The sequence below is a fragment of the Canis aureus genome, chromosome X (assembly GCF_053574225.1).
Source record: "Canis aureus isolate CA01 chromosome X, VMU_Caureus_v.1.0, whole genome shotgun sequence".
In the NCBI taxonomy this organism is placed as follows: Eukaryota; Metazoa; Chordata; class Mammalia; order Carnivora; family Canidae; genus Canis; species Canis aureus.
In genome coordinates this window covers 2,479,662-2,501,714 of record NC_135649.1, presented here as the reverse complement: position 1 = coordinate 2,501,714, position 22,053 = coordinate 2,479,662, and the positions used below count along the sequence as shown (strand labels likewise).

At 64.1% G+C, this 22,053-nt stretch overlaps 1 protein-coding gene across 5 annotated transcripts in view; it reads left to right on the top strand.

The window, feature by feature from the left end:
* The window catches only part of ATP2B3 (ATPase plasma membrane Ca2+ transporting 3), a 61,900-nt gene that overhangs the window by 33,701 nt on the left and 6,146 nt on the right, over positions 1-22,053 (top strand). For 2 of the 5 annotated variants that reach the window (XM_077889696.1, XM_077889695.1), the window contains exons 13-21: positions 942-1,121; positions 1,241-1,328; positions 1,880-1,986; positions 3,166-3,357; positions 4,928-5,141; positions 6,127-6,338; positions 7,457-7,564; positions 9,009-9,191; positions 14,332-14,485. In XM_077889696.1, coding sequence (XP_077745822.1) covers positions 942-1,121; positions 1,241-1,328; positions 1,880-1,986; positions 3,166-3,357; positions 4,928-5,141; positions 6,127-6,338; positions 7,457-7,564; positions 9,009-9,191; positions 14,332-14,485 — 1,438 coding nt within the window. The remainder of the gene's footprint in view (positions 1-941; positions 1,122-1,240; positions 1,329-1,879; positions 1,987-3,165; positions 3,358-4,927; positions 5,142-6,126; positions 6,339-7,456; positions 7,565-9,008; positions 9,192-14,331; positions 14,486-22,053) is intronic. The other 3 variants (XM_077889693.1, XM_077889694.1, XM_077889697.1) reach the window with 2 other exon arrangements.

Genomic DNA, 22,053 nt, shown 5'->3' with positions numbered 1-22,053 from the left:
GCCTTCGCCTTCTGGACGGAGCTGCCCACCACCGCCCCCGCCCCCCCACAGCCCTGCACGGCCACAGGCCCCTGGCTGGCGTTCAACGGTGCTCCCAGGCTGCTGGGTGTGGGAACACCCCCGGGACCCAGGGGGGCATCGTCCCTGTACTCCCAGGACCCTGGCCACAGCCATCTCTGTACCGCCGAAGGCAGCCTGCCCCCCTTCCACCTCAGCAGCTCGTCCACTTGCTCCGTCTCCCCTAAGGAGGAGTGACAGGACCTTGTCACGTGAAGCCTGTGGCTCTATGTGTCTCAGATTTTGTGTTGTCGTAAAAACGAGCGGGCTGGGGCGGGCGAGTGAGAGCTTGGCCACAAGCCTGCTGATGCCCAGGAGCCGGCCCTGAGTCAGGGCCCCAAAGGGACAGGCCTGCCGTCAGCCCTGCCATCTGGCAGGGTAGCTGGGGACAGAGGTGCCTTCTCACTCTCGCAGAGCTAACTGACACAGCCACCTTGCCAGCCAGCCTGGTGACCAGGGCCCCTCCTGGCTCGGCGGCTCTGCGTCTCCGTTTCCCAGTGGAAAATGGGGTTGACGGAGCCGGCCGATTTCTCTGGTCACCTTTCCAGACACGACTCCGGTGGTGCCCCCTCGACAGCGCAAAAGCTTCCAGTGCCATCTCCTAGCCCTCTTGGTGCTTGGAGGCCTGGGTCTGAGTCATCGCCGGTCCTGGGGCCCAGCACCGTGAAGCAAGCACCAGGGTTGGGGAGGGGTGCTGGGGGCCTGAGGAGGCACCCTGCCCGCTGCGGACCAGGCAGTAGAGGAGACAAGCTGTGTCTTCCCCAGATGCCCTCCTTGGGGACCACGATGGGGGGAGGGTGCCGCACATCTGGATGGCACAGAGGGAGAGGGAACAGCCCAGACACAGATGGGCCCGGCCTCAGTGACTCTCTCGTCTCTTCCAGGTCCCTGAGGCCATCCGCAAATGCCAGCGTGCTGGCATCACGGTCCGCATGGTGACTGGAGACAACATCAACACGGCCCGGGCCATCGCGGCCAAGTGCGGCATCATCCAGCCTGGGGAGGACTTCCTGTGCCTGGAGGGGAAGGAGTTCAACCGGCGGATCCGCAATGAGAAAGGCGAGGTAGTCCCGGGCTCGGCGGCGCCCCGGCCTCAGTGCAGGGTTCTGGCTGTTTGTCCCCCCACCTCTGCCCGGCACCCCCCGCCCGGGCTCTGCAGCCTCTGTGTGCTTCCCCCTCCCAGATAGAGCAGGAGCGGCTGGACAAGGTGTGGCCCAAGCTGAGGGTCCTCGCCCGATCGTCTCCCACCGACAAGCACACCCTGGTCAAAGGTAATGGGGCTCGCCCCGCCACGCCCCACCCCTCCCCGAGGTGCCGCCCCGCCAGACTCCCAAAGCCCAGCTCCAGGGCCTGCCTAGGAGGTGGGGTCCTGGGCTGCTGCTGGACATGCCCGCCCCCCGCACTTTAGTCTCCTCGCCAGGAAAACAGGGGGTAACGAGGGCTGACAGGCCAGGGCTCACTCCTCTGCCCCTCCTGGCTGACAACCTGGGTGGAAGACGCCAGGACAGGATGGCCTTTCGTTGTAACACATGGGGAAACTGAGGCGCCGGGGAGGGAGACGCTTTTCCAAGTCCCCCGGTGCTGAGCCCCCTGACTCTGCCCCTTTGCACCATCCTGTCTCATCTGACGGGTGTGGGGCCGGGGCCGGGGGAGGGGGCCGGGCCGCTGTCAAGGCACAGGGACTGGACCGCGAAGGTGACAGAAGTGCAGAGGCCGGGGGGCCGTCGGCACGGTGGCGAGCCCGAAGGGCTTCGTGAGTCACCAGCCCCCCACGGCGCCCAGGCAGGAGCCCCGGGCACAGACGCCCCACTCTGCATTGCAGGCATCATCGACAGCAACACGGGCGAGCAGCGGCAGGTGGTGGCCGTGACCGGGGACGGCACCAACGACGGGCCAGCCCTCAAAAAGGCAGATGTGGGCTTCGCCATGGTAAGCCACCCCGCGCCCACCTGGTTCGCCACACCAGGTAGTGTCTTATGTCCCGAGGATGTGAGCTTCGTGCAGGAAGGTGGGAGCTGGTGTCGAGGCCTCCTCCTCTCTCATCCCGGCCACTTGGGCCCCCACAGGCTCTGCGGGGCAGGGGACAAACGTGCGATTTGTTTAAAGGCACTCGGTGTGGGGATGCTCGAGGCGACGCGGGGGGACTTGGCACTTGTGCACCCGCCTCGGCCGGGCCTGGGTCATTTGAAGTGACCTTCAAAAAAAACAAAAAAACAAAAAAAATAAAAATACATTAAAAATAAATTTAAAAAAATGAAGTGACCTTCAGAAAAAATAATAATAATAAATTAATTAAAATAAAATAATAAAATAAAATAAAATAAAATGAAGTGACCCTCAGGCCCAAGTGTGATCACCACAGCCCCCCAGACGAGCTTGTCCTCTGTGTTGCTCTCCTGTTGCTTCTGTGGAGCCAGTATTGCTGTAAAGCCCTGAGCCCGCTGCCCGGGTGGCAGGGCGACGAGGCGCGCTCGGTGGCCGAAGGCGGAAACCCTGCGAGCCCCTCTCCCCGCCTGGCACCACAGTGGTTGCAGCGCGCCGTGGGCGGGCGCCAGGGGTACAGGCCAGTCCTGCTCAGAACCCCGGGCCCAGAAGGGGACCAAGCCCCAGCCCCCAGGCTCGGTGAGAACCAGCCTCAGGGCAGCAGACGGGGTGTGCAGCTTTGCCAGGCCGCAGCTGTCCGGGCACCCGGGGCTTTGAGCAGCAGGGACGCAGGTCCTCCTCCAAACAGCTCCGTGCAGGCCGGACAGCCATGTCCCTGCTCTGCCGAGGCGCCCGGCCCAGCGCTCCCGGAGCTCCTATGGCAAGCGGCCCTGGCACGCTCACACCGCACGGAAGGCTGGTCGGCGGCCACGCGCTGGCAGCTGGGCCCCGCACGTGATGCCACAGCGGTGGCCATGGTGGCGGCACCCTTTCGGTTTTTGAGCCAAGACCCTCACCTTGCCGTGAGACCACCTGCCCCGTAGGAGAGGCCGCGATGCGCGACACAAGATCCGTGTCTAGCTGGTGGGGAGGCTCGTTTGGAAGGGAGGCCGGGCCGGCGGCCCAGGTGGGGGGCTGGGGAAGGGGCCCGTGGACACTGTGCGTGTCTCCGCACCCCCCAACCAGGGCATCGCAGGGACTGACGTGGCCAAGGAGGCCTCGGACATCATCCTGACCGATGACAACTTCACCAGCATCGTCAAGGCGGTCATGTGGGGACGCAACGTGTACGACAGCATCTCCAAGTTCCTGCAGTTCCAGCTGACGGTCAACGTGGTGGCCGTGATCGTGGCCTTCACCGGCGCCTGCATCACTCAGGTGGGCACTGGGGGGTGCCGTGCCCGAGGCCGACACCGGGCTCGCCCTCCCACCAGCCACGGGGTCTGCAGAAGGCGGCGCTCCCCCCCTGCCAGTGCGACCCCCCCCTCCCAGGAGCGTGCGGGCGAAGAGCCCTGCCCGAGGGCTCGCCGGCGACAGCCAGGTCTTTGCTCCGCTGCACGTTGTTTTTAACTGACGTGGAAATCACATGCTAAAAAGGTCACCATCTGAGAGCACACGCCGTTCAGTGGCATTCGGTGCAGCCACAGTGTGTGCAGCCCCTGCCCCTGTCTGGCTTCTGGACATTTTCACAGCCCCTAAGAAGACCCCATCCCCGTGCCCGTCCCCCAGTCCCTGGCACCTTTCCATCTTTACACACTTGCCCGTTCTGGAACCTTTCGTGCAAATGGGACCAAATAACACGTGGTCCTCTGTGTCTAGCACCTTTCGGTGCGCATCATGTTTTCGGGGTCCATCCATGCGATGGCTTGGATCGGCACCTCGTCCCTTCTGGTGAGACCCGTGCTCCGTCGCATGGAGCGAGCGCCTCTCGTTTGTCCCTGGCTCCATCGATGGGCACTGGGGTCGCTTCCACCGTTTGTGGGCTGTGAACAGGCGCGTACAAGCGTTTGTGGGGACCTCTCCCTTCTCGTGGGGCTAGATCCGGGAGGCCAGTGCCGGCTCCGATGGGAGCTCCGTATTTAAACCCACGGAGGAGCCCCTTCCCCGTTTTCGATAGTCCAGTTCTCCCCCGTAGCGAGTGTCCAGAATCCGCGTCCCTCTGAAAAGTCTTCCTCAGGGAGACAAAGTCCACATCGCATACGCTGCCCTGTCGTAGCCACTGGACGCGCACCGCCCGGCAGCACCCGGGCCACCACCTTTGCCTCACCCCGATGCCAGCCTCCCTGCCCCCAGCTCCCCACACCCACTCATCTGCTTTCTGCCTCTGTGGATCTGTAGTTCTGGAAGTTTCAGAGCAACACAATCATCCAGAACGGGGCTGGTTTCTCGCCAGCACAGGGGCAATGAGGAGAAAGGTGCGGGGGAGACCCTGTGTCTTCCTGCCCCTTGGGTGCGGGAGGTCGGGAGAGCGCCCGTTGCAGTGGCCGGGGCTGCCAAGCTCCTGCTGACAGTTGGGACCGCACCTTCTAGACCACTGCCCCCAGGTGACACAGGGAGCGGGACTCCGAAAACACACCAAAAACTCGCCGCCAACCTTAACGACAGGGACGGAGAGGTCACGTTTGCTTTTTTAATTTAATTTATTTATTCATGAGACACAGAGAGAGAGAGAGAGAGAAAGAGAGACAGAGACACAGGCAGAGGGAGAAGCGGGCTCCATGCAGGGAGCCCGACGTGGGACTCGATCCCGGGACCCCAGGGTCACACCCTGGGCTGCAGGTGGCACTAAACCGCTGAGCCACCCGGGCTGCCCCAGGTCATGTTTTTTCTGGGAGTCAGATTTGCCGCATGTCCTGCCAGGGACGCTGCCCCCAAGCCGACTTGGTCGCCGGGAGTGGCGCCGGCGGGCCTCCCGCCCCGCGCTCGGGTGACTGCCTCCTCTCCACAGGACTCTCCCCTCAAAGCCGTGCAGATGTTGTGGGTGAACCTGATCATGGACACGTTCGCCTCTCTGGCCCTGGCCACGGAGCCACCGACCGAGGCGCTGCTGCTGCGGAAACCGTACGGCCGCGACAAGCCCCTGATCTCTCGCACCATGATGAAGAACATTCTGGGCCACGCAGTGTACCAGCTCACCATCATCTTCACGCTGCTGTTCGTCGGTAGGTCGCCCGCGGAAGGGACGGATGAGCACCTCGGAGCCCCCTCCCTCACCTCCCTGCCGGCCCTGTCTGTGTGCGCCCCCCCCAGGGGTCACAGGCCCCTGAGCAGCCGAGAAACCGTCCACTCCCCAGAGAACAGACAGCATGTGTCACCCTCCACCCAGAGCCAGATCGCGCACACCCGTCCACGCGCCCCACGACCATCTCTCCAGGGGACAATGAGCAGAGCCCTGTGCGAGGAGGGGGATGGGGAGGAAAGAGAGGGAGGAGGAGGGAGAGCAGGAGGGGGAGGAGGAGGAAGAAGAAGGCGGTAGAGGAAGGCAGAGAGGAGGAGGAGGGGAGAGGCACTAAGGGTCAGGAAGCGGGAAGGGGGGCGAGGGCAGGAGGGGAAGGCAGTTGCGGGAGGAGTCGGGAGCCCGAGCCTCAGCAGTGGCAGCTATGCCCCCCTCCCGTCTGCCTCTGTGTCTGGCACTTCCCCTGATTCGCAGCGGGGCTGGGTTTGCTGGTCCTGGCCCCTGTCCCTCATGTCAGGGCGCCCTGGGCAAGTCCCCAATGACAGCTTTTGCTGCGGGACAGCAGTCCCGGGGAGGGGGGCGCAGGGGGTCTCTCGGGGGGCCTTCCTCTGATGTCCTGGGAGCCCAAGCGCCCCGTGGGCTGGCTGAGGGCCGTCGCCTGGCCCCCGGGCTTAGGGACAGGGCAGAGAGGAGGCCAGGCCTGCAGCCTGCTTCCTCCCGGGCCCACCCGCGGCTCAACCTGGCCTGAGCGTCTCCGTTCCTGCCCTGGGGAGGGTTTCTCACCTGGGGTTTCTCACCTGGCTGCGAGTCAGGTTGTGGGGTGAGACTCCTTACTTGCCCTCAGCCGTCCCGCCACAGGGTTGGGGCTGCGTGTGCCCCCGGCACGGCCCCCCGGCACCCCTCAGGTGACGCCGGCAGGGAGCCGTGTCCGCCCAGGGCTTGGCTCCCCTCACGCGCCCCTTGGCTTGCAGGGGAGCTCTTCTTTGACATCGACAGCGGGAGGAACGCACCCCTGCACTCCCCACCCTCCGAGCACTACACCATCATCTTCAACACCTTCGTCATGATGCAGCTCTTCAACGAGATCAATGCCCGCAAGATCCATGGTGAGCGGAACGTCTTCCATGGCATCTTCAGCAACCCCATCTTCTGCACCATCGTCCTGGGCACCTTTGCAATTCAGGTAGGAGGGGCGGTCCCACTCTTACAGCAGGTGGGGGCGCAGGGGCTCTGCCCCGGGCCCACGAGGGGCCCGCCCGTCCCGTTGTGCTCTCCCAGCCCCTGCCCGCGTTCCCTGGGACCCCGTGTCCTCTGTGCCCATCTTCAGAGCGTCCTGGCCTTGCCCTGGCTTCACCCGCTGGGTCCCAGAGAGCCGGAGAGGGCCTTACTCAGGATGAACCCCCTCACCGTCCTCTCGGAGTCTGCCGCTCCCGTTTCCAGCATATGATTCCTTGGTGGGGGGCCACCAGAACCCCGGAAAGTTCCTCGGGATGCGCTTCCTAGCTCCGGTGCTGACACACCAGCCTCTGCCTGCCCCGTGCTGTGGACAGGCTGGCCAGTCAACTCTCGAGGAGAGGCTGAGCCTTCAGAAATGGGGTGTATTAATAGAAAACACGAGGCGTGGTGAGGGCAACAGGCCAGCACAGTTCGCTCCTTACAGGAGCTCCTCGCTTCCCGAAGGAGGGGGCCGCCCTGCCGTGGGGGGGCTGCCCGCGGAAGCACCTGGGTCAGTCAGGAGGCAGAGCAGGGAGCGGGGAGCCTTACGGAGGCTTCTTGGGAGAAACTGAGGTGGGGTGAGCAGGCTGAGGACTCACGGTATGAATGATTTCAGGGCTCTGGGGGCCACAGGGCTGCCTCTGCTGGTCTGGGCCCTGGCCCTGGGTCAGGCAGGCAGGGGCAGTGGCCTGGAGAGGAGAGCACAGTTATAGGGGTGGCTGCGGCGTGGGCCCCGGATTGGTTGGTCTGTATTGAAAAAGCTCACCCCACGGAGGGCTGTTCTTCCCTAGGAAGGGGCCGCGGGGCATCAGGTGGCCCGGGCAGGGCTAGCGGGGCATGTCCTCGGTGTCCGGATCACGGCCTGCCAGCACGCGCGCAGGGCAGGTGTTAAAGCGTCGGGTCTAGAGAAGCTGGAAATGCGGCCCATCCGCTGAGCCCCGCCAGAGGCCCGTCTGCCTGGGGAACCAACAGCCCCTGTGACCTCTGACGGGGAGGGGGGCTGGAGGGCGGGCCCTGAGTGCTGGAGGAGGGGCCTCAGTAGCTGTGCCCGGCTGGACCTGCCTCCCTCCCACCCCACCCCTGCAGATTGTCATCGTCCAGTTCGGTGGAAAGCCCTTCAGCTGCTCCCCCCTGTCCACGGAGCAGTGGCTCTGGTGCCTGTTCGTTGGCGTTGGGGAGCTGGTCTGGGGACAGGTGAGTGTCTGCCTTGTCGCCTTCCCCAGCCCCACGCCTTAGCTGTGTCCTTCACAACAGCACCAGAGAGGGGCACGATGCGGGGGGATCGTGGCGCCTCGGGGCCCTTGCACCCGGTGGGTTCACAGCAGGGCTCAGGGCTGGGCCGTGTCACCACTCGGGGGCAAGGCCGCAGGTGACAGTGTCAGCACAGGAAAGGCAAAGGGCCATGGCTGGGATGTCACAAAGCCCCAGCAAAATCACCCACCACTCCCCTTTTCATGGTAGAAGCCAAAAATCGTCCCCTAAAATGGGGGTGGCTTGGAAAGTACCCATACATTTGAAACTAAACAACCCTGTGAAATTCTCCGAGGGGCAAAGAGAAAGGGTCAAGGGAAGTGAAGAAACACTTTGAGATGATGGAAGGTGAAAGTCGGACACCTCAAGCCCTTGGCAGTTAAAGCCACGTGCGGCGGGAGGCTGGTGGCACCCAGCGATTACGTTAGGAAACGGCCCAGGCCACAGCGCACAGGAGGCTCCCGAGAGCGTTGCTCTGCAGTTCTAGAACACTGTACAGGAGGCCAAGTCCAGGATCCACTTTGTCCCGCGTCTTAGTCCCCTCAGGCCACCCCAACCAAACAGCACAGCTTAAACAGCGGATGCCATCCTGTCACAGCTCCGGCAGCTGCAAGTCCAAGATCGAGTGTGTGCAGGGCAGGGTCCGGGAGAGAGCAGGGGCGAGCCACCAGGTCCCTTGCCGGGGGGGAACCCCCCGCGGTGAAGTGTGACAACACGCACGGGGCGCTGCCACCAGGGCCACTGTCCGGAGCCTCGGGTGCAGGGTCGGTCCCGGAGGCCCGGAGCTCCCGCGGGGTGACCTCGGATACCCAGGCCCTGCCCCCCAGACGTGAGGCCGAGAGGTGTGGCCCAGGGCCCCGCCAGGAATCACGCGTCGGCACAGACTGCCTGGCGGGCCCTCGGCCCCAGGGAGACGGAGACCCCCTCGTCAGGCAGGACGCACCGGGGGCCTAGAGGTCCCATCGGGAGCCGAGGCCCAAGGCCACACCTCCCCTCGCTGGAAACCACTCCTTGCTCCCGACGGCCTCCACGCCCCGCTCCCCCAGGACCGCTCCGGGTCAGGGGAAAGAGGCTGGCATCTCTCTGGAGAGCAGCACTTGGCAGCAGGCACAGGTGGCCCAGGCAGGCAGCCTCGGGGACCAGGAAAGGACGTCCCGTCCCCGGCTCCACCCGCAGGGAAGAGCCGTTGGGGAGACAGTGGTGCACGAGGCCGGAGCGCAAGGGGCATAGACGCGGGCCTCGGCCTGGGTCAGAGGGCGGCGGGCGGGCTGGGGCCTTTCCCGGGCCCAGCAGAGCCCCCACCGCCTCCACCCCCACACACCCCGGAAAGGACCAGCGCTGCTCTGACAGCCACCTGTGTCCGCTGCCCTCACCTGTGGCCCCGCAGGTCATCGCCACCATCCCCACCAGCCAGCTCAAGTGCCTGAAGGAAGCAGGGCACGGGCCCGGGAAGGATGAGATGACCGACGAGGAGCTGGCCGAGGGGGAGGAAGAGATCGACCATGCCGAGCGGGAGCTCCGCCGCGGCCAGATCCTCTGGTTCCGGGGCCTCAATCGGATTCAGACGCAGGTAAGCCGCCGTGCCACTCGGCCACCCTGGCTTTCCCGCCCTCGGAGGGTGGCAAGCAAGCAAGAGGCAGAGAGCGGGCGACCTGAGCCCCCTACCAGTAGGGAAACCCTTGGGTGTTGCTGCCTCGGCGACAAGGGCCATCCCCAGGTGCGCCTGCTGGCGGCTGCGGTGTCTCGATGGCCTGTCTCTGTCACGTCCCTCAGAGCCCGGGGGCCCTCCCCCGTGCCGGGTGCAGGTGTCACCGAAAGGTATCTGTTGTGACCGATAGTTGTCTCTTGGGGGGCACAGACCAGCCACCGTCTGCGTGGCTGCGGGGCCTTGCGTCATTTGCCGGACACAGCCGGGTGGCAGGGGGGTGACAACCTGGAGGAGCCAGATGCCCATTACAAACAGCCTTTGGCGAGCTCGCCGTTCACGGCCTGTGTTGTGAATTCTGTGCAAGCGGACTCTGGCCACAGGGTTGGGCCTTTCTGTTCATCTCAGTGTCCAAATATCAGAGCTCGGGGAGCCCGGGGTCTCCGGAGTCACCTGGTCACGGGGACCACTCGGCCTCGGGCGCTTTCCCAGGCTTCACGAGACTCGCTTGCCCGAGGAACCCCTGTTCTTTGCCCCCAACCCTTCCCAGGTGGCCTTCCTGCTGGAATGTTCTGTACTCGCTGTCTCTCCACATCCTCTCCTCGCACTCACTGGTGGTCCCACCACAGCCTGGCCTCTGCCCCAAAGTCCCAGAGGCAGTTGTCACCAAGGGCTGTCCCTCCATCCTGCGTCAAGGCTTCTTCCCAGCGCCCTTCCATGAGTGCAGTCGGCCCCGCTCTCTGCCGTCCCCTCCATCCCACTGTCTGCTCCTCAGCCTCGCTTGCCTGGCACCCCCACTTCCCACCCACACCTTGGTCCCCGCTGCTGCGGCCCTCACACGTGCACAGTCCCACAGAGCTGGGGGCACGGGACCTAGTAGGGGCGGAAGGAAGAGCGGGTGAGAGCTCACCCCACCCTCGGCTGCCTCAGCTGCAGTCCCCCTCCTTTTACCCTGTCCCGTGGCCTCTGCTTGGGCCCTGTGGACGCCTCTTGGCCAATTCCCCGCTGCCTGCCCCTTCCCTGGCAGCCTTCGCACGGCGCCCCAGTGCCCCCCACTCCCCGTCTCCTCCTCTGCCCGACCCGAAGCCCCCAGAGTGCCACACCTGAACCGAGACGCCCACAGTGGCCTTGGCCCGGACCACAGTCCCGGAGCCCAACTCCTCCCAGCCCCTGAGCTGCTGGCCGATGGCTCCGTCACCTCCCCTGAGCCAGCCGGGGCCCCAGTGCCATCCCAGACGCTCTTCCTGTGTCCGCACACAGCTGGTACGCCAGCCGTCCCCCTCGAACGCATGTCCCCAATCAGCCACCCCGGCCCCCATCCTCCTGGCCTACCCGCCAGTGTCTGCCTGGCTCAGGTCTCCCAGCTGCCTCTGTCGCCCCCGGTGACACCGGTCTCTCTCCACATTCTGTCCATTCTGTCCAGGACGCCCAGCCCCGTGCCCCTGACCTGGCTCCCACTGCTCTGCTGGGGGTCCCACCTCGCGCCCAGCCCCGCCCTTCTGCACATTCCCGCGAGGGCCCCTGGGCCAGGGGCATGACCTGAGAGCACACCTCTCCCCAGTGTGTGCCTCCGGGGTGTCACACGGCCTGTCACGCAGCGCTATGGGCTCGTCCCAAAGAAGCTCACACAAAGGTGTCCTCAGCAGCCGTGCCTACCCCGCCCGGGCCTGACGCTCCTGGCGCACGCAGCTTGCCAGCTAGTGCCGCACGGTCCCCGGCAGTGTCCCGGGCCCCAGCCTCAGCTCCGGCCACAGGCTCTCGGCCTCCCGCCTGCCCCTCCAGCCTCTGCTCGCCGAGCCCCTCCGGTGACCCCCGTCCCCGCCGTGGCCGTGTAGCCGCTCTTCCTGTCTTAAGGGCCGAGTCCCGAGTCCCGACCGTGGCCTTCCAGCCCCTGCCCCTTGGCGTCGTCATCCCACGCACCCTGTGTTCCTGTTACCCCGGCTGCTTTTCTAGACATGCATTCGCTATGCGTCCATGCTGGCCACTCGGGGCCCCAGGACTCCCCGGCTCCCACGTGCTCCCTCGGGGCCCCTCCTCCTCCTGCAGCCTTCTGAGTCCACTCCCTCCGTGCTCCCAGCCCAGGGCGCTAGAATCGGCGAGGAGCACAATGCCCCAGGGAACTTACCGACACTGCAGAGTCCTGGGCTGCTCCCAGGGCTGGGGATATTGTAGGGCTGGGTGAGGCGGCCCCAAATAAGTCACCTTCAAGGAGCTCCCCAGGGATGCAAGGGGCTTCTCCAGCGGAGAAGCAGGAGGCCAGTTCTCTGGCTCGTTCGTCTTTGCATCCCGAGCACCTAGGCCAACGTGGCCAGGGACGAATGTCTTAGGTCCAAATGGACCGCTGAGTGCCCAGTAGAGGAACAGGAACGACTCCGTGGCCAGATGTCCAGGTCTCCCCTCATTGCCTTGCAGCACGCCGTGAGCCCCTGCCCAGCCCATCCTGGCCCCATGGGCTCCCATCTGTCATGCCCCAGTTCAGCGGCAGAGCCCAGTCAGCCTGAGACGGCGGGGGGCAGGCGGGGGGTGACTGCAGCAGCACCCCGCTCCTCCAGGCAGCCCCCTCCACTTCCGCTGATGAGCCCAAGGTGATGGTGCTTTTCTAGCAGCTGAGACAGCAGCCCTGCCCAGTGTGAGGCATCTGGGGGTCAGCGGTTCCCGGCCAGCTGTGTCGGTGTGCCCATGGGCTCCCGGGCCTGCCACCGCTGCCTGGCTAGTCAAGTGTGTCCCCTCAATCAGGGTCTTGGAGTTACGGGCCGTTCTGATAATCACCGCCCATGTAGACGCTGACCAGTCACTTTATACATGGTGAAATGGGACCCAGACAGAAGGGACTTGTCCGAAGTCACCCAGCAAGAGTCTCCCCTCCCCATCCCCTAGCGTACTCCTAGCCCTCCCCATACAGCCACTCTTGCCTCCAGAGGTCACACTGTCACCTCACATCCCCCATGCTCATCAAGAGTGCCAAACCAATTGGCTACTTGATACTTGAGCTCATTTTCTTAAAGAGCATCTGTTCTTTGTGATTCAAAATACCTGCTTGAGAAACAAATCAAGTCCTCCAGCTGTAGGCATCCCCCAAGCCAAGGGAAGCATCGCTCCAGGCAGCCGGCCCTAGATTTCTGGATTTTGCGAACCACAAAGTTGCTCTCTGGATTTGGGAGGCCAGCGCAGCATTTTACGTTGCTAAGTGAAGGCATTTTGTAACCTGCTACCTGCTGTCACCATCATTCCATACTAACGTGTTAATACACCCAAAGGGTTGGGGACCGGGGCGGGGGGGGGGGGGTCATTCCAGAATTGCTAAGAGTCCTTGAAATGGAGACCATGGAGCTTTTCTGAAGCACTCATGCTGCGGTCTACTTCACGTTGCATTATGGGCCAATGAGAAGCTTCAGCAGCAAGTGGGCTTTTGGGGGGCAGGGGGCCAGTGTGAGGTATTTTGATTGATACCATCATCCCATCAGGCCACCGTGAGGAGAGGTCAAATCAGAGGCAGGAAAAGCATCTTTTCCTTCCCTCGTCGCCTCTGCTGCCGTAGAGAGTGCCCTCTTGAGACAGACCTTAGACACCTGTTGGCCATCGAGGGAGGAGAGCCTCCCTGCCCCCAGGGAGAGGGGGCCCTATGGCCTGGGTCGTCTTCCTTCCGTGCCTTGGGGCACACTAGACGCCGTGCCAGCCCCCCGTGGCCACTCAGTGTGCCTTATGCATGGGTGTCCGTCCCGGCAGTGAGGTGCCCTTGCTGAAGAGCGGGCTGTGTGGGTGGAAGGGGGCTCGGCGGCAGAGTACACGGCAGTAGCCTTTTCCACTGCGCGTCTAGGAATCGAAATCATGCACATCTTCATCTCGGTTGGGGTGGGGGAGTCTGAGCACTCAACTGCCTTCTTCCGAGAAGCCTGGCCCCGTGTCAGACACCCCGCTGGACCTAGTGGCCAGCACAGAGCCACCGCAGGACTTGGGGGTGGCATGGGGCCCCTCGCTCTGGGCCAGAGTAGGTAGCCAGTGTGCATCAGGTCCAGAATTGCATATTTGCTTTGCTGCTCACATCATCCAGTGAACTGTATGGCACTTTCCAGAAATCAGAGCCACCCTCGAAGGCCAAAACGGCCTGCCCCCACCCCAGCCCTGGAAGGCATCCCCAAAGAGGCAGCCAAAAGCGTGCCGTGCTGGGCCGGCCTCCCCTCCCGGAACCCAGGCACACGGTCTCCGACGGGGCCACATGCAGCGAGGCCACTGAGCCACAGGCCTGATTCACCCCCAGGCCTCCAGGCCGGTGAAGGGCCGCGGGCGGGAAGTCGGAAGGCCCGGGGACTCCGAGCAAGCTGCCACGTGGCTCTCACTTCCCATAGACCCACCTGCCTTTTGACGCCTGGGAGGCTTAAAGGGCGGAGGACAAAGCAAAAGCCGTCTTTGCTCCCAGGCCCCTCCGGTCTCTCTGCTGTCCCTCCCGCCACACCTGTGGCCCTGCGGAAGGGGTCCGGGAAGACAGAGCGGGTGCTTTGGCAAAATCCCCCCCCTCTTTTTAAGTCCAGTCTTTCACCGAGAGCGCCCACGCCCACGGGGGAGCCCCCTGAGTCACTGCAGGGCAGGGCGGGCCAGGCCAGCGGAGTGCCAAGCGGTCGATGCGTGTCGCGTAGACCAGGGCAGGCCAGGGAAGGGCCCCTGTACCCACGCCACCCCACCCGCGAGGATGGCCGCAGGGGGCCTCGTCCTAAGGGGAGCTGTCACATGCCCCCCGCAGCCGGCCGACGCGGGGACCTGTTGACACGCGGCTTGCGATGAGCATGCGGTGAACGCAAGCGGCTCCTTCCCCGACGGTTGCTTGCGGCGCCCCCCCCACCCCGCCCTCCCGGTCTTGTGGGTGCTCGTCATTCGCTCAGCAAACCGTCCCTCTCTTGCTGGACGGCGCGGACGCACTGTCGGCTCCCAGGGAGCGGGGCGGCCTAGATGAGGCGTCGCGGTCACACCCCGAGCCCAGCGTGGCGCCCCGTCCTCACCCAGCCCCACCCCCGCGCGCTGGCAGGGACAACAGTGCAAGCCAACCTTTATCTCATTTTCTCTCCCACAGATGGAGGTAGTGAGTACCTTCAAGAGAAGCGCTTCATTTCAGGGTGCCGTGCGCCGGAGGTCCTCGGTCCTCAGCCAGCTCCATGACGTAACCAATCTTTCTACCCCTACTCACGCAATTCTCTCCGCCGCCAATCCCACCAGTGCCGCTGGGAGTGAGTCTTGAGTCCCCTTTTCTCTCATAAATGGCATCTCGGGGGGAGAAAAGCCTCCCCGCCTCTTCCTTCTCTTTTTTTCCAGTCTTGCATCCTCCGCTCACCGTGGCTTTTCCGTTCTTCCTCCACCGCCCTGTCCAGTCCTTCCCGCCCAGACGGTGTGTCTCTCCAAAGCCATATTCTCTTATGAAATGTCCTGAGTCCATGGCACTGCTGGACCTCCTGTTCTTTGCTTTGTTTGGTTTTTTTTGGTTTTCGTTTAGCGCTCCTTCTGTCATCGGTCTTTCTTTTCTTGAACTTGTCTGCACTTGCCGATGGTTCTTCATGAACTCGGGCCGCTTCTGGTGCTGTCTGGTGTCGGGGCAGGGCCTTGCTCAGGTTCCGTGGGGCGGCCCGTGGGGGGGCCCGCGGGCTCGGGGCTGCCCTCCAGGGCCGGACGGGGAGGCAGCTGCCGTCCCGGGCATCGCTGGCAGCGCAGGGCTCCAGCCCACCTACGTGGGGCGAGAGCGGCAGTTTCCAGAACTCCCCCTGCGGAGGTGTCACACTGGAGGCGGGCTTCGGGAGGCCCCGGCACCGGGTCCCGGGCGGGCTCCGGGGTGGCCAGCCGCTTGTGCTCACGTGCCCCGAGCCCACGCCGCTAGAGGCGTCCAAGGTGTTCCTGGGCCCGGAGTCCTCCTCACAGCCCGAGCCTGCACCCTGCCACCTTTCCACTTGTCCCCCAGGCACCTCCGCTCTTTCCGAACAGGCCTCAGCATTGGCAGGTCTTACCCCGATCCGGTCCACATGCCCTGTCCTCCTTCCTCCGAGAAGCTGGGAGAAGGAGGCTCCCTCCTCTGTGCTCCAGGGCAACCCCCCCCCAAGGGCTGCCCTAAGCGAGGTAGAAGCTTCCACCATTGCTCACATCTTTTTACAAAGACAAAAGGAAAGCCACTAGAGCCCCCCCGAACCCGCCACGGCGGGGTTTCCCCAACGAGCGAGAGGGCCGGGAACCGTGTGAGCCCCAGCTCCTCCCGGGCCTCCTGCCTCTTGTAACAACCTCGAGATGTCAAACACCAGACAGTGAGCCTTCGAGTATGAGCCCAGAGCCCCCCGGGATGGTTCGATGCTACCTCTTTCCTTTCCTTCCAGTGAGACCCGGCAACTCTCACCTCCGTGAACACATCGCTTCCCCCCAGACGGGAGCCGTTAACTACGCTTTTTCCCTCACCAGACTCTGGGATTTTCTTTTTGCTTGATTTCTTCTCTTTCTCTTTCTCTTTTTTCTTTTGTCTTTCTTTGTCTTCCCTCCCTTCCCCTTCTTTGTTTTTCTTCTTTTTTTTTTTTCTCGTTTTCTTTTTTCTTTTTTAGGACTTGGTGAGAGGTCCCCAGTGGGGGGAATCCCTCCTCTTGCTTACACTATCGTTTCAGGCCACTCTGCCCTTTAAGGAAGGGATGTGGGCCGCACCAGTCCCCGCCGGACCACCTTGTCCCCTCCGGAAACAGCACGTGTGCATGCACGCACGCGCACCCACACACACATACACACACACACACCCCTTCCCCAAACCACGGGCCGCACACACCTCCAGCTCCCTTGCACACTCAATGGGTTCCCCACCCGGGCCACAAACATTAGCCAACAGCCATCACGTAGGCGGGAGCTTGTCCCAGAGGGGTCTTGCCACCACTCCACCCAGAGAGGTGTGCAGGAGGCTCAGCTCCAGGTCACTTGAGGACAGAAACGGGTCTCGGCCCCCGGGAGCACCTCAGCTAGGGCCTGGCTGAGGCAGCAGCACCCCCCTTCCTGGAAATGAAGGGACAAAAGGGGGCGTGGGTCGGCCCAAGGGGCACATACTGACCTGCCCCTGTTCTTCCCTCTCCCTTGACTTTTTTCCATACGTTTCTTTGCCAGCTCTCTCTGCACTTCCTGTCTGTCTGTCTGTCTGTCCATCTGTCTGTTGACTTGCGAGGGAGGGGAGGCAGCCGACAGAGCCCCCACTCGTCACACCCCTCAGGCCTTCTCCACTCCAGGGCCAGCCAGGGCCACCCTCTGGGAACCTGGCGAGGCCTGCTGTCTCTTGGCTCCCTCTGGATTCCTTGGGCTTCCTCCCTGGCGGTAGGCTCTTTCTCTCCTGTCTTCCTAGCGCCTTCCTTCCTTCTGCAGCCATCTATCATCCCACTTCCCACTCTGGGGAGCCCAGCAGTGCCTGGTAAGAACAGTGCGAGAGACACCCCCCGCCCCCCGGTCACGAGCTACTCCCGGGGGATTGAACTCGTGCCTGACCAAAAACAGGGCCACCGTCCCTTCCACCCACGTGCCGCCGGGTGAGGAATGGGCCCCAGTGAGAGCGGAGCACCTTCTGTCTGAGGAGGGTGCTGCTGTGATAGCGAGGGGGTCCCCAGGTCCCAACCTACGAGCACCAGCCTAAAAGGCTCATCCCACTTGAGCGGCCGCACCTCAGAAAGGACCCCCCTGTGGAGGAAGATGCTGGCAACACCAGGGGACATGCCTGCTTCTGGAAGCCACCAACCAAAAGCACTTCCCGCCATCATCACTGTGTGGCAGACGGGTTTGGAACTCAGAACCGGCCCCCAGTGCAAGCTGTGAGGACCTAGAGAAATCATTAAGCCCGGCACCCTCTTTGGACGAATCAGGACAGGGCACCGGGGACGGGGAGGGGGGCTGGGCACTGGCCCTCACCCCCTCTGGGAACTTACCGGAAGGAAGGCCGGGCGCAGCTCACAACAGCTCCTCGCCTAGCCGAGAGGCAGCCTGGCAGAGGCTGCAGTGCTCACAGGCCGCAAGGTTTTCCCCAGGAAAACCCAGCCCTTTCTCACGGGAAGATTCCTGTCCCCTGCGCCCACCGCCCCGCCGGTCTGCCCGTGATCGCACAGGCCGGGGCAAGTCTCTCCAGCACACTGGGCCCCTGCTCTGACTCACTCCCGCCGAGAACCCCGGGCTCTCCCGGCCGAAGGCCCAGGGCCGGGCGAGTGCAGGAGCCCCGGGGCCGCAGGGCAGGGGACGTGGCTCGACACAGGTCCCAGCGCGCAGCGCGGTGCAGGGGGAGCCGGAGGCAAGGGACAGCCCCCTGGAGGGGTGAGCAGGACGGTTGGCGGCGCAGAGATCCTTGGGGCTCAGCACACCCACGCTCACACGCACCCAAGCTTTCCAGCCAACCTCCGGGCCCCCGGGCTTTCTACAGCCACGTGTCTTTGCGGCTTCTGGATCTGGGAGCCCCACTCGGCCCCCACTGCCCTGGCCACACACACGGCGACCTCGCAGCCCCAGGACGGCTCACTCAGCCTTCTCGTTCTTGGCCGGGGCATCACACCTGCCCTTCACGGGCCGCCACCTCCAGGCCACCCCCCCCGGCCCGCACGGGACCTCGGCCGTCGTCGTCCCTGCGATCGTTGACCAGCCCTGTCCGTCTTCCGGAAGCTAGCAGGGACTGCCATCCCGTGCCCCGTCCCCAGGCCCGTCAGGCCCGGCCCGCTCGCACCCACTCGCGCTGCAGGACGCCCGGGCCCACTCCCCGGCTGGCCGCGGGGGCCCGAAGGCCTGGCCCGACGGGGTGTTGTGCTCACTCGGGTTCACTCCCGGGCAGCAGGCGGGCGCCAGGTGGCTGCCCCCAGGCCTGAGCGCCCCGGCGCCCCCTCCCAGCCACACCTGCATTCCTGCTCCCCCCACCCCGCTTGCCCCCCTGGCTCCCCCAGCCCCCCGCGGCGGCAGAGCGGGCTCCTGACCCAGCCGGGCCACAGCGGCAGGGGCGGCCGGGGAGTTTGGTCAGATGCGGCCCAAAGGGCTCCCCGGGGCTGTTTGGTTCCGACCCTCCGTGCCAGGAACAGACCGTAGCAGTTGCTTTGTTTGAATTGCCTTTTGCAACACGAAAGCCTTCCATCCAACTTGGCAAAGCCGATGCCAGGTAAGCCCCCCCGCCCCCCGATTTCCTGGGACCACCCTCTGGGGCCTGGGGAGCCGAGCTCATCGCACACTCGCAGGGCAGCAGCCCCGCGGAGGAAGGAGCCTTGCGGAGGGCAAGCAGTCTTGTTTGCTGGAGTTTGCGCCTTTCTCGGGAACTTCGTTGATTCCAAGCCAAGTCTCTCCACTTGGGCTTCTGGGAACAGTGTGCTGGCATCTTGTCTCAGCTATTCGCCAGCGTTGTTTCCACATTAGGAATAGCATCAGCCGTGCCCTGCCCGAGCCTTCCCGTCACCGAGGGCCCGACCACAGGGAGGGACCTTCCGGCTCCTTCCTAACGTGCCGGCTGGCTCGAGGCCTGAGGCAGACCCAGAACCCCTGCTCCCAGCCCTCCCCAGTAGGCACTTCCAGGCTGACTCCCGGGGCTGGGAGCCAGAGCCCGGGAAGCTCAAGACTTATTCAAGGCCCTGCAGCCGGACGTGGCCGGGATGAAAAGCCAGGCCGACCACCCGAAAGGCCCGGGACTCACCGTGCCTGGGTCAGCTCAGTGCAGCAGCTTGTTGACAGCAGCAGCGTGAGTCTGGACTCTCCCAGGCTGGGCCCAGGTGCATGCACACAGGACGGGAGGTAAACTTCACGAAAGGTGCCGGCCGTTAGCATTTTTGACTTGCCAACGCGCACAAAGCCCTGTCTTTAGTTTGGTTTGGGGTTCGATCCCTCAGAAAGGAGTTTGCATTTTCACATGTCCTGATTCCATGGTGAGGAAAGGGAGCCTTCCTCTTCGATTGTGGGTATGTCACCCCACGCCTCTTGGTGTCCCATCCAAGCCCCGAGACACCCCCTCATGCGTACAGGGATGCTTTGGGGCCTGGGAGCCCCGAAGTTCCTGGAAAGCAGTCCCCCTGGCTCTCCCCAGCCGCTATGTGCAGAATGTGCTATAAACCCACAGCCTGGATGCCAGGAGAGCAGAAGGTCCCCTTCCTCCCGCAGAAGACTCTGGATGAGTGGCTGGTACAGAGGCAGGCGTGCCCATCAGGCATGAGGGGGCTTTGAGGGAGCAGCAGCAAGACAGAAGCAGGGGGCGGATAGCATGACGACCCCTCCCCATCCGGGGTCTGCGTGTCCCACGGTACAGAGCAGAAAAGGCCAGAAGGTTGTCGAACCCAGTTTCTGTTGTTGCCGTTGTCATCATTGTTCGGGGGCCTTTGCTTTTCTTTTTCTCTTCTCTTCTTTTCTTTTCATTCCCTTTTTGCATTCCTTTCCTTGGGTGGGTGTTCCCTCCTCGCCTCGCCTCCCCGTTTCCACGTCCCCTCTCCACCCCCATCAGCACCTGCATTGCAAACTTGAGCGATGGGAGGTCAGACCAAAAGCGGAGCACGTCCACTTGGAACCGCGACCTTCAGCCCCGCTGCTGCCCCGTCCCCAGCCATCCATCAGCAGCATGGTCATGTGTCACAGTGTGACATAAGCACCCCTTCTGCTTTGGCTCCGTGTGGCTGGAGCAGTGCTGTGGGTTCGAAGTGTCACCCTGCCTGTCCCCGCTGACGGAGCTCTCGGCTCGGACAGCAAAGCACAAATCGAGAAGTAAGCTTCTGTTAAGTGTAGATGGTCACAAGCCCCAGGAGAGAAGAAAGCAGAGCAAGAGAAGTGTCAGGGGGGCTATTCTGGATGAAGGTTGTCTGGGGACGGCCTCTCGAAGGATGGATATGTGAGCCGGGTTCTGAACAAAGAGACAAGGCCAGCACGGGACATCCTGGCAAAAGAATCTAGGCAGCGGAAAGGGCAGGTGTCATGTTGCCGGGGGGACCCGAGCTAGCTGGTGAGAGGTACCTTCAGCAGCCGCCCACTGGGCCCCGGCCGCGCGGCCACCGTGCTGGGTGCTGGGAGCGGGGTGGTCAGTGAACCAGACAGACCCCAGTGTTCAGGGGCCTGCGGAAAGGAGGCGGAGGAGAGAACAATGGGCAGGGGCGGTGAATTGAAAGTGAGCCACGCCGGGGAAGAAAGGAACAGGTGCAGGGTTTCTGAGGGAGCCGGGAGGTTTGAGCCTGGAAACAGAAAAGGTGAGGGGGGGCCAGGAGGCTCCCTGGGGAGGAGGCTTCCCAGCGGAGGGAACAGCTTGTGCGAAGGCCCTGAGGTAGGAGCGTGGGAAGAGCCAGGAGGCTGAGGCCGGAGACAGTCAAGGATAAGAACTGAGGCAGGCCCTGACCCCCGCCTATTGAAGGGTTCAGACGGGCGCAGGGTGTGACAGGCTCTGGCTTCGGTTTGACCGGCTTCCTTGGGCTGCCATGAGAGGAGACCGCAGAGGCCAAGGGCAGCAGCAGGGAGACCGAGGAAGAGGCGTGGGGTGGGGGGTGAGGTTACAGTGGCAGGCCGAGCCCCGAGCCTGGAGATAGAGATGTGGGGCTGGTCAGCAGACAGATGCCATTGGGGTCACAGCAGCTAGGAAACGTGGGGGGCGGGGGGAGGCCCAAAGATGAGCTCCGGGGCCCTCGGGTGTGGGGGGATGGGGAGAGGATGGAGAACCTGGGGCCCCGGCTACAGCCAGGCAGCAGGGGTGTGGTGTGGGGAGCATTGAGTGCCCAGCTGGGGACGTCCCTGGGGAGCAGGGGGCCAGGAAGGAGCCACTGGCAGCGGCTAGAGAGGACCACGGCACCGAGAGGGTCTCTTTTTTCAGACAAGATGTGTGAGCAGGCAAGGGAGGGGGGCAACATGCTTAAGTGGGTGCAGGGGCCGGGGGAGGGGGCACCCAGGCAGTGCCAGGGCAAGCAGAGCTGCCTCTCGGGCCTCAGGAAATGGGGGGCACAGCGGGCCCCGACCTGATCCTCCTCAGCCTTCCCAGACGCCGTGGCCGTAACCCTAGGAGGCATCTTTACTGGGAAGTGCTTTTCGTGTCTGTCTGTAACGTTTACAGTCACTGGACTTTTGGGGGGCTCGGGGTCCAGCGGGGTGAATGCCGCCACTGCTCAGGGTGGAGCCAGGGCAGCCCCATCGCCTGCTGGAATGCTGGGCGTCCCCACCAGCTAGGCTGGAGGGCAGGGCGCGGTTCGCTAGGCAGAGGGGAAGGAGGCTGCCAGGGGCCCCAGAGACGTCCGCCCCGCGGGCGGGAGGCAGGGAGGCTCAAGAGGCCGGGCAGTCAGGGCCTCTGGCCTTGGGGGCCGAGCCCCAGGGGCCGCCAGGGACTCAGGGGAGCCACGGAGGGCTCTAGGGTGGAGAGGCCGGGGAACCGGGGGCTGCGGGACATGCTGAAGCGCGGCACTGGGGTCGGGGATCGGCGGCCCTGGGACCGGCAGCCCGGGGTGACCCTCAGCCCCTTCGGTTGGACAGAGCCGTCAGCCACCGCGTGCGCTGGGACGGGCCCGTGCGGCTGCGGACACGGGTGGTGCGGTGGCACGGACAGCCTGGAGGGCGGCAAGGTCCCTTTGGAGAGGTGACCCGAGGGAGCCCGCCCTGGGCCTCGGCTGGAGCTTGAGGAGCAGGGCAGGGCGTGGGGGAAGGGCCCTGTTCTGGCTCAGCCTCGCTCCCTCTCGTGCCGGGACACGCTGAGCTCTGCCGTGGGGCGGTCCCAGGTCCCCCCAGCACCCCACCCCGCGCGTGAGCTCGGGTCTCTAGGGCAGGCCTCTCTTCTCGAAGCGTTGGCTGGTTCTTACCCAACCAGCATCCCAAGAGGTTA